The sequence below is a fragment of the Saccostrea cucullata genome, unplaced genomic scaffold (genome assembly GCF_032062105.1).
Source record: "Saccostrea cucullata isolate Sc308-1 unplaced genomic scaffold, CSIRO_AGI_Scuc_v1 ctg143, whole genome shotgun sequence".
Taxonomy (NCBI): Eukaryota; Metazoa; Mollusca; class Bivalvia; order Ostreida; family Ostreidae; genus Saccostrea; species Saccostrea cuccullata.
This window is the reverse complement of record NW_026937256.1, coordinates 589,397-601,315: the sequence shown is the minus strand read 5'-3', so window position 1 is coordinate 601,315 and position 11,919 is coordinate 589,397. Positions and strand designations below refer to the sequence as shown.

The following is an 11,919-nucleotide window of genomic DNA, read 5'->3' as shown; positions in this document are numbered from 1 at the left end:
ATATTATCATCTTGCTTTCAATGCTAATGTTGCCGCTGAATTTTTTTGAGTGAACAGGTTAAAGTTTTTGGTGAAGGTTTCATTTCATGCCATAACACCTGATGCATTTTGGAGGCATTACTTGATGACCAAACTTGCATATATGATTTCATTCTTAGGATGTATTCAACTAGACTTGTTTCGGATGCTGAATCTGACCTACATTTTCCGGTTGAGTGAACAGGTTAAAGTTTTTGGTGAAGGTTTCATTTCCAAGTTACTATGAGACATATAATGACCAAACTTACATGGATGATACATCTTAGTGTGTTTCATTGTACCAGCCTTGTTTCAGATGCTGCAATCTGACCTACATTTTCCGGTTGAGTGAACAGGTTAAAATTTTTGGTGCAGGTTTCATTTCGAAGATACTATGAGCACTATATTGACCAAACTTGCATGGATGGTACATCTAAGGATGCATACTACCAGGCTTGCGTCGGAAGTTGAATCTGATCTACATTTTCCGGTTGAGTGAACAGGTTAAAGTTTTTGGTGCAGGTTTCATTTCCAAGTTACTATGAGACATATAATGACCAAACTTACATGGATGATACATCTTAGGATGCATACTACCAGCCTTGTTTCGGATGCTGAATCTGACCTACATTTTCCGGTTGAGTGAACAGGTTAAAGTTTTTGGTGAAAGTTTCATATTCAAGGAACAGTGTACTATGAACCGTATAATGACCAAATTGCATGGATGGTACATCTTAGGATGCATACTACCAGACTTACTTCGGATGCTGAATCTGACCTACATTTTCTGGATTAGTGGAAAGGTTAATTTTTTATACAGGTTTCATTTGCAAGTAACTTTAAGCCCTATGTTGACCAAACTTACATGGATGATACATCTTAGGATGCACACTAATGGACTTGCTTCAGATGCTGAATTCGACATACATTTTCCAGATAATAGACCTCGTAAAAGTTATTGGTGCAAGTCTATCACCAAGAAACTATAAGGCTTATATAAACCAGTTGCTTAAATGATGCATCAAGGGATGCAAACTCTCAATCTTGCTTCAGATGCTGGATTTTAATTACATTTTCATGATGAAGAACTAGTTTTTAGTTTTTATATAGGTCTATTCCAAAGTAGCTATCAAAATTGCATAAATTTTGCATTTTTGGATGTACACTTTTTGTTGGTTAATTGTGTGACTTAATTAGCCTTACTTAAAGACAACACACGTTGAGGTGAGCTCTGTAATCTCTGATTACCTATGTTTTATTTCTAGCATAATTTTTTTTTGAGAAAAATTACATTGCATTTTTTTGGTTGTTTTCTTTTTTGCAATTTTAAAAAAGAAAAAAGTTTTTTTTGTTCATCAAATGGCTGATCATGCGCAGTGCAAAGAGAGGTTGCAAAGAGGAATGAAAAATAAGTCTGTCAAATATTGTATATTATCATCTTGCTAGTTCAATGCTAATGTTGCCGCTGAATTTGAATTTTCAGAAGAAAAAAAGGAAGGGATTAGTATCTTTCCTAGGTGAGACAAATTAACAGCTTTCATGCCATAACACCTGATGCATTTTGGATTGGCATTACTTGGGACTTAAAAGGCCTTCTATATATGCTTTCGTTCATTATGATTTTTATATCACTTTATCAAATATATAATAAACAGAAATTTCTTGAAATAAATCACTTTTCAGTCTTTGTTTGATGAGTTGAAAACACTGGTACTTTTGTGTGATTTCTGGGGTTTGAGGTGAATAAAAATTAAAATCAATGCTTAATAACACTAAGAGTTTCAACTTCTCAAATTTATCACTAGATTCACAGGGCACTGTCAGATAAGCTACAAATATTTCCTGTCTTGATAACTTTCTACATTTACTTGAAGTCTCTATATTCTCAAATTCAGGTGAAGTTAATATCTGTATCGCAATGAATGATTATTTCCTTTCACATGAATTTATAAAACAACTCATCATACTGACTTTATATAAACTGTTATTCTGAATGGCTCACTCTGTTCATTCATAATAGCAAAACATACTGCATGATATTCAAGAGCTTTATAGACCAAACGTTGAATAGGTAGTATAGTTTACTTTACACAATTGGCTATGTTATATACATGTAAAAACAGTATAAATTATTAGGAGTATCTACATTGTTAATATGCATGCTAATAAAAGATTTAATAGATAGAGTCAATATGAACTGAAAAGTGAGTCTTTTTTTTCAGAGATTCACAAAGAAGTCATTTTATTTAAATTTATTGATTTTAGCTCAAAGTAAGCTTTTCTGATCGTATTTTGTCCAGGGGCAAACTTCTGTTTAGCTGTCTGTAAACTTTTTCACATTTTCAAGATTCTTTTCAAGAACCCTTGAAAATCTCAGTACATGTAATAGCAAAGTCATGACTAGTCATATTATTAATAGGGAAGCACCCTTTGTTGGTTTAGGGTCAAGTTTTCCCCCTTTAATTTATGACTGTCAGGGGGCAAAATAGATGATCAAATTTTAACATAGGAATACATAGGGTAAAATCTGCTGGTAAAGAACAGTAGGGTCCGAGTGACTCAGGTGAGGGATGTGGCCCATGGGCCTTTAGTTTGTTATTTCAAGTCCCATGCTTATGAATTAGGTTTGGGTGTTCTGTCTGACAAGGCACCCTTGTAGCAAACCATGCTTAAAGATTGTTTTTTGTTAGCAAAACATGGGAAGATGATAAGATGGATCTGTGTAAATAAGGACATAAGCTTTAGCTTACCTGACAAGAAAAGCTAGAAACAGCTACTGCTTTCAATTCTAACCTCCTCATTATTTCTTTTCAGAAAAACTACATGTAGATAAAAATCATTCTGAATTTAAATTTACATATTGATTAATTTGAGAATTTACTATTGATTTCTTACTTGTACCAATTGCTAAGAGACATTTTATCTTTGGAGATACCTGACAAATGTTTGAATTTTCAGGGTGAAGGAGGAAAGTTAAGACGAGCTCCATCGTGGAGGAAGAAATTCAGGACCAAAGACAAAAGTCGGGAGAGTGGAGATGAGGGAGAACCCAGCGGGACCGAGGGTCAGACACAGCAGTCCCCCCAGCATGTCCGCCGACAGGGAGGGGCGGACAACTCCATGCACCGCCGGACCACCGAACACATGATGAACTATTAATACATTTTACTCTAGGTTGTAACAAATTATTAGCATCTTACTGTACAAATAGCAAATCTATAAATAATATTGTAAATTGTTTTTTAAAAATTGTGAGTCATGAAAACTCTCACATAAGCCTTTATTTATGTTGGCCACTGATTTGTATCTGGAGTTAAGGTATTGATGTCATATATCAAGTTGAGAGGACCAGGTGTATGTAAATCAGACCTAGGAATATTATAAAACCTTACTAGGTAGAACTGTAGATTTGTTGTTTGTATGGAGTATTTGGTAGATTTCTACCAATTTTTCATATATTATACAGAAAATATATGTCTAAATTCATTTTTATCATCCATGGTCAGTTTTCCTCATCCATTTTTGAATGGCATTTACTTTACCAAGACCAAAACTACAGAAGAATCATTTAACCATCACTTTGTATGTGTGTTTGTGTGTATTGTCGGTGTTCCCTGCTGTAGACAATGCATTTATAGCAAGAAAATGGAGATCTGTGTATTGTTGCTGCCTGTCCAAGTTCAAAGGGAAATAACTCCTACCCAGTATGAAAAGTTACCTCATTCTTGACCTGCATAATAAATGTATAAATATTTATAAGATGGAAAATAAATGTATAAATGTACTTATTCAAATGCAGAACTGTTAAAAAATTTACATGGATTTTGCAGATTTTCTTTAAAAGTATTATATAATTCATATTGAATATCCATGAAAATGTTTACCTATTAATGACAAAAGTTTAACAGAGTTCTGGAATTGTGAATATATTCTCATTTCTTTAAGTAATATGTAGACCACATTCCATTTCAATTCTGTCTCTTTAATTTTCCAACTGCATTTCTTTGAAAATCTTTATTTATATTTTCAAAATGGTGAAACACTGTAGATTTTTTTTTAATTGTTGATGAAATAGGGAAACAGAATTTGACTTGGAGCGATTCCATTAAGTTTAGATAAGGAGCACTAGTAAGTGTGAATTTATTGCCTACTTTGAAATTTGTTTGGTATGTAGATATGAAAAATAACGTCTTGCCCAAAATTTGTCCCTAAATACTGAGCACAGATAATGTGCCACCATGGTTTGAAATCCAATAGTGCTGTAGAAAATTGACAATTTTTATGAGAATTAAAAAATAATCATATAATGTATTAAAAACAAAACTGTATGTATATAAATATAACATTCACTTTTATATAGAAAGTAATAAATTAAATGTATATAGATAGTAAAGTAGATTTTTAAAATTATTTTATTACCCTTGTATATTGTGTATGAAAGATATGTTTGAGTAGGCAGTCTTATTTTAATTAGTCATTCAACCAGCAATAATTATTGTCTTAGAATCATGTATAAAACAAATACCAGCATTATTGTCAGAACAAAATTTCATACTTATCATGAACATGTATTCATTGAAATCTCAATTTATACATCATTTAGAAATTACTCTTGAAAATGTATAAAGCAAACTCAAAAGTTCATAAAAGGGCTGTCTATGCAAACATAGTAATTTAACATCCAAATGTTGTGCAATTTGATAGGATGAATACCATAGTTACAAAAAATAGATAGCCTTCTATATCTGTCAGTTTAAAATAATTTCATTGAATATACTTATCCCTTTATAATCCATTCAGTGTATAGAATAACAGACTGTAAATGTAGAGGTTACATGCTGCAAACTGCTTGTGGAAGTTTTTAAAAAGTGACATATCTTGGTACATGAACATGTAAAACTCTAGTACTCTAGGTTGTTAGAATATCTAGCACAAGGTTGTGATGCCGCTAAAATGGCAGAAATGCTGTATTACCTGGATAGGAATCCATTTCAGTTGTCAGAGTGGGTCTTTTTCAAAGTCTTCGGTTGTGGCAGCTTAATAATTCTGTTACATGTAAGCATAGCTTCGCATTGAATGGATAATTATGGGCTGTAGGAAATTTTAGTGTTCAGTCAAAATTAAATTAACACTGCTAAAAAATGAGTTGTGGAGTAAACTTTTCTTTCACAATTGGGCTAGTTTGGAGACATTCCTGACAAATATCAAACTTAAGTAAATATATACACAAGTTTTTGACATTATATAAAGGTTGTTGAAAAATTAAAAACATTTTTTGTAGGTTTTGAAAAGAAAATGTTTGTATTTAAAGTTTGTGAGATAAAGAAAACATGAATATATATAAATTTGAAAATTGTATCTTTAATGGAGAAATGATCTGTAATTCTTAAAATATAACAACTAAAATCCTGATCTGTCAGGGTTAGCTTTTATAGGTGACCGTGGGAATCTGTGTTCATTGATTAAGAACTGCCCAGATTGTGTTATCTTTTTGTTATGCTTCACTTGTTATGTCAAAGTCAGTATAGTAGTAATTTCACAAACTCTATGAATATGTACCCATGTTTGTTTTGGGGGTATCATTTTATTTTCAAAGTAATCATCAATATGATAAAAAAAAAGTTTACATGAAACGTAAAATTTAGGCCGAGATAGGACAGCTTTCTGTGTACAGTGAATGAATGTGTGTGTTCTTATCAGGACTGCTTCTCACTGCAATCTGTAGCTCTGTTATCAACGTATTTATTTCTCCATTTTGTATAAATGCAATTTGTGATATTTGATACTTATGATACTGTGTATGGCATAGAATGTTTTTATGCAAATACAGCATCAAAACACCAGTCAAATTGTTTTGTTGTTTATGTGGTTTTGTACAAATTTGCCCATAAATATAAAACATAGGTAATCAGAGATTACAGAGCTCACCTCAACGAATGTTGTCTTTAAGTAAGGCAAAGTCACACAATTACCAAACAAAAAGTGTACATCCAAAAACGCAAAATTTATGTAATTTTGATCTGATACCTATATAAAAACTTCAAACTAGTTCTTCATCACGAAAATGTGATCAAAATCCAGCATCTGAAGCAAGTTTAAGAGTTTTCATCCCTTGATGCATCATTTGGCCAAGTTTGGTTTATTTAAGCCTTATAGTTTCTTGGTGATAGATCTGGAAAATGTATGTCGAATTCAGCATCCGTAGCAAGTCCATTAGCATGCATCCTAAGATGTATCATCCATGCGAGTTTGGCTAAACATAGGGTTTAGAAATGAAACCTGCATAAAAATTTCACCTCTTTTTACAAAAAATGAATAATTTTAACAGCCTGGTAGAATGCAACCTTAGATGTATCATCCATGCAAGTTTGGTCATTATAGGGCTCACACTTGGAAATGAGACCTACACTAAAAACTTTAACCTCTTCACTCATCCAGAAAATGTAGGTCAGATTCAGCATCCGAAGCAAGTCTGTTAGTATGCAAGTTTGGTCAACATAGGACTTATAGTTCCTTGGAAATGACACCTGCACCAAAAACATTAACCTGTTCACTCAACCGGAAAATGTAGGTCAGATTCAGCATCTGAAGCAACTCTGTAGTGTACATCCTTAGATGTATCATCAATGCAAGTTTGGTCAACATAGGACTTCTAGTTACTGGAAATGTGCACCAAAAACATTAACCTGTTCACTCAACCGGAAAATGTAGGTCAGATTCAGCATCTGAAGCAAGTCTGGTAGTGTACATCCTTAGATGTACCATCCGTGCAAGTTTAGTCAACATAGGACTTCTAGTTACTCGGAAATGAGACCTGCACCAAAAACATTAACCTGTTCACTCAACCGGAAAATGTAGGTCAGATTCAGCATCTGAAGCAAGTCTGGTAGTGTACATCCTTAGATGTACCATCCATGCAAGTTTGGTCAACATAGGGCTTATATTTCCTTGGAAATGAGACCTACACCAAAAACTGCACCAAAAATGTTAACCTGCTCCAAAAACATTAACCTGGTCATTCCTTTGCTGAAATTGCAGCATCTGAAACTTTGACTTATACAATGAAACACATTAGATGCATCTTCCATGCATGTCTAATCAATATAAGACATAGAAGTACTTAAAAAGAAAACTGCTCCAAAAAACTTAACCTTAACCTGGGACGCCGACACTGACGCCGAGGGTATTACATAAGCTCCCCCAACTTCGTTGAAGTGAGCTAAAAATTGAAAGAACCAAGAAATCTTTACCTCGAAAACTAAAGATGTTGTCAAAAAAGATAGCGGTAATATTTATAGCTGTAGGCGTTAAGATGCGTTAACTGAAGGTCATTTAGTCATAAATCTCAGAGTGTGTTCAGTCCACTGCTAGACTAAGGCTGGCCATATGTCATAGCCAATTTTTCAATTGTGAGATGCATTAAAGGACAAGATTTCATCTTTTTTACAAGAAATGTAGCTTATGCAGTTTGATGTTTGGAGGCTGTAGCATACAAAGTGATATTTTTTTAACAGAAATTCCAACTTGTGTTTTAGTAATCATTAGCTATATTTATATTTATTTTTTACATAATGTAAAGAAAAAAATGTATTAAAAATGTTTAAATATTCATAATATTTCAATACAATTCAAGGAAAACATCTATATTTTTTGAACAATTTAAACAGCTTAATTAGCTAGTGAGTTAGATTGTGTTTCTTTCACAAACATTTTTTAAAATGAAAATATGTCACTTTGAAAAAGTTATTTCTCAGAATTTGTTAATGGCGATCTCTCCATAATTAGAAGATTATGGGTTCACATCCTGCCTGCAACCTAGTCGGAAAAAAGTAAAAACTGTTCATTTGTCAAAGGTTTTGCACTTTAAAGTGAAACTTAAGTGTCTTTCAAATGAGACCTTAAGAACTAAGGCACTGACTGATTGCAGGCAATAACATATGCTCAAGATCCCTCACTGTTCGTTGACCATGTGTGCAGAGACTTGGGCTAAATTTGAAGTCCTTCACAGCATCTGAAGAGTGAAATAATCTTGTAAGGGAAGTAAAACTACAGTGGTCCATCCACCAGTGTAGTTTGATCCCTTTTAATGTGCAAATTCTATTCAAACTTTATACTGGATAGCCTCAGAATTTGAGTGATGGTAACTGATAGATCTCTTTCTTGTTACACATGCTTCAGCTACACTGTGATGACCAAAGGTCAACACTATCAGGTTTGATTAAAATCAAGTGACTCAATATACATGTAATACAACAGTAATTGCTGTGTTCGTAAGTAAGGATATAGTCCATTTACTCTAGCAACTACACTAACTGTTAACTTAATGCCCTGTTCACACATAGAGTTTAATTCGCAGTAAATTAATGCAAAGTAAACTAATGCGAATTAAAATAATGCGAATTAAATTGCGTTCACATGACAGCTAAAGCGAAGTAAACTAATGCAAATCAAAATTTCACTTCTGCAGCCCGGCTATTATGACGTCATTTGTAAATCACGTCATGTCATCCATCATAGTGGCTACAGGTATACATTTAGTGTTTACCATACTTTTCCTTGATTTTTGAACCAAATATAGCACGGATACCTATATCTAACCACCAACACGTGTCCTGTGACTTAATTCTGGCCTTACGCATGCCTCAAAATTTAATTCAAATTAGCTTCGCTTAGCGTTCACACGGTGCTAATGCGAAGTAATTTAATGTGCAGTAAATTAATTCGAATTAAACTAATTCGCATATCCTCCGTGTGAATGCTAAGCGAAGCTAATTTGCAGTAACTTTACGTTTAATTCGAATTAAACTCTCCGTGTGAACAGGGCATAAGTACAGCCCTAATGAAGTATTTATAGCCTTGTAGTGAATTTCAAAACTCAAAAAGAGAGATAAACATATACTCTGATATTTTTATGAACTTTATTGTTTTCTCATAGGCTGATTTACATTAAAATATGAAACTTGAACATGGAATACCTACAAAATATGAATTATTTATTATCAAAAAAGTAGAAATGTGTAAATTTTTCCAGATCATACACAATTCACTCCAGTAAATCAGCAGTTGGATTTGTAAGTGTAATCTTGGGCTCTAGCCTCAACTGTAAGTTTTGAGTAATATAAATATATATATACAAATGTATTATATATATATATAAATCTTAAATGTCTTCCACCATTTGCAAACTGACAAACTAATTATTGAAAATTGTAAAAAAGAGAATTTGACTCCTCAAAAAAAAATTATTCCGAAAATTTCCTGTCCGCTGTATAGTAATGTTCAAGTTAAATAAATCAAATAATATATAGTCCTTGATAATAAATCTACCTCTAACAGAACAAAATGCTACAAGAGTGTTATACATGTACTGACAAAGAAAATGGCGATTTTTTTTTTACAAAAAATTGGTCATCTACTAAGTTTGATATAATAGGCGATGATTATTACGACAACTGAAAGACATATATACAAATGAAAATGCAAAATTAACATAGTCAAAAAAGATGTGCATATCATATCATATTGTATTTTTTAAATGTCAAATCACATGCATAGTGTGCAGAATTTGCAGTGTATCAAGGCACCTGAAGATAATTGGAATGTTTGTCTAAAGTAGAGCAGTGTAAAAATTAAGTACAAAATAATGTCTGAAAAGTAAAATGAAACAAAATCCATAAAAAAATGTAAGTTAAACAATAACGTTTGGAATGTATGTTATTCCATTCTGGAAGATAACATTCAAATAACACCCAAAATTCTACAGAAAAACAAAGTAGTATCACCTAATACTCTCCTTTTCAGCATAAATGATCTCCCTTGGACAAAGGGAGGCAATGAATAAAACAACAAAATCCAAAGATGTCTACACCGATGAATTGTTCTTGATGTAAAATCTCTTTGGCAATAAACATTGAAAACGAGTATATTCTCTTCAATTATGCTATTTGTTGTTAGAAAGATTTGGAGTATCATATTATTTAATATCAATAAAATATTTTCATCAATTAGCACTTGAACTATACAACATGCATCCAAGCTCTCTATATGGTCGAAAAAGAGTTTATATTGTATTGCATGTAAATTCATCTGAAGATTTGATTAAAAATGTTAGTTAAAAATCTCATAATTCATAAAAATCTCAAGTCATTGCAATTTACAAAAAATAAGTCTATTAACAGACGAATAAATGTTCCGAGTAAAACAAATACTGATATAAAATGTGTAGCACTTCAATAAAAAAAACAGAGACAATCGTCATACAATGATTTTCATCTAAAAATTCATTTCATTGATTCATCCATTTAAGAAATATAATTAATCAAAAATATACAATTCATTGCTATAAGGGTATTTTATCACCCAGTGACTAAGTTGATGATCAAAAAGCATACAGAGTTATGTAAAGCCTTAAAATACTGCAAACAGAGTCCTTAAGTATATCCTATGCTGTAAATCTGTGCAAAATGAGAAAATTCTTCTGTGATATTGCCATTTAGTCTGTTCCATCTTCAACAGATAGATTAAATACACTACAGATGATAGGGTATTAAGATAAAGTTTACATCAATGAAGAGGGGTCATTATATACAATAAATAACATGTATAACAAGAACAATGAGATATATATTTATGAAATAGTTAACAAGGCATATGACAAATAATGGAAAAACCTTAAAATAGAATGCATCTGTAAAGCACATATGAAAATGAAAGTAACTGATGCATCTTTGATCATTCACCAGTACACAAGAGATCAATGGTTAAAATGAGGCTATGAGGTCAAGGCCACAGCAACAAGGTTATGGCCGAGTACTGATGATAAAGCAGTTTCTTATAGGACACAATCTGTCTTTTCAGTCTATTTTTTCACAAGTTCTATCAAAATACAGGATATATTCCACATATTCCAAGGATTCTATGTTTTCACTGGCTTGTTTCTGGCAAACATTTTGTGTAGCAGCCTGAAAAGTTAATGTAAAATAAGTTAAATTTGATTCATGTAATATTTAAATAAAAATATCTGGTAATACATCAAATGAAAATACACACCTTGTGAGACACTCGAAATTTAAACACACTGCTAAAATACTTTCCAATGGGAATTTGCCACTGTAAAAGAAAGAATATTTCAAATTTTTACCTAAAAAAACCCATTTCAATCTCTTAAAATTATAACCTTACAAATACATAAGATCAACATAATTGATATACCAGTACTGTAAGTAATAATTATAATAATAAATATTTTTTTTTCTGACCTCGTTTGGTACTCTTTTTATCATTTCCCCCGCAACATTAGGGTTACAGTTCCTTGACGTGTGGTTATAACAAAGTGTTGCCAACGATCGCTCCGATGTCCTACAAACAGATTTCAACATTTTACTATAGAGGAAAATTATGGATGTTTGGAACTACATGCCTGACATGCTATAAGCCTGACTTGCTCATGCATTGCTATTACTTGCCTGAGCAACTAATGATATACAAGCGATTGACTTGTAACAAGTTCAGCAAGTCATTGAATGGTATTGTTTACAGTATAGAAATGACTGATTCAAACTACACTTTATATCTGAAAATCGATGAGAATTCCAATTTTGATAAGAACTTACAGGAACTTGAAGGTGATCAAATCATAGGAGAAGTACTGGCTGAGTTTGAGCCGGAACACTTTATTTGTCGGAGAACAGGACGTGCAGTGTTCCTCTGTAATCGTTACATTGATTTCCTTGATGAAGATATTGGTGTGTAGGTCTTCTACAAAGTACAAATATGGGAAACATAAAAATTACGTTGATTTGACAAGTGTACTGTACGTCTTCTACAAAGTACAAATACAGGAAGCATAATATTACATTGATGTGACAAGTGTACTGTTAACATGTATGGACATTAATGCAT

General features: G+C 32.4%; 1 protein-coding gene across 3 annotated transcripts in view; it reads right to left on the bottom strand.

Annotated features, from left to right (window-relative positions):
• Positions 1-8,919: 8,919 nt before the first annotated feature.
• Positions 8,920-11,919, bottom strand: part of LOC134247636 (myelin regulatory factor-like) — a 64,607-nt gene continuing 61,607 nt past the window's right edge. For all 3 annotated transcript variants that reach the window (XM_062729970.1, XM_062729972.1, XM_062729971.1), the window contains 4 exons: positions 11,631-11,775; positions 11,277-11,376; positions 11,068-11,127; positions 8,920-10,979 (listed from right to left, as the gene is read on the bottom strand). In XM_062729970.1, the coding sequence (XP_062585954.1) occupies positions 10,872-10,979; positions 11,068-11,127; positions 11,277-11,376; positions 11,631-11,775 (413 nt within the window). In that variant the 3' untranslated portion in view covers positions 8,920-10,871. The remainder of the gene's footprint in view (positions 10,980-11,067; positions 11,128-11,276; positions 11,377-11,630; positions 11,776-11,919) is intronic.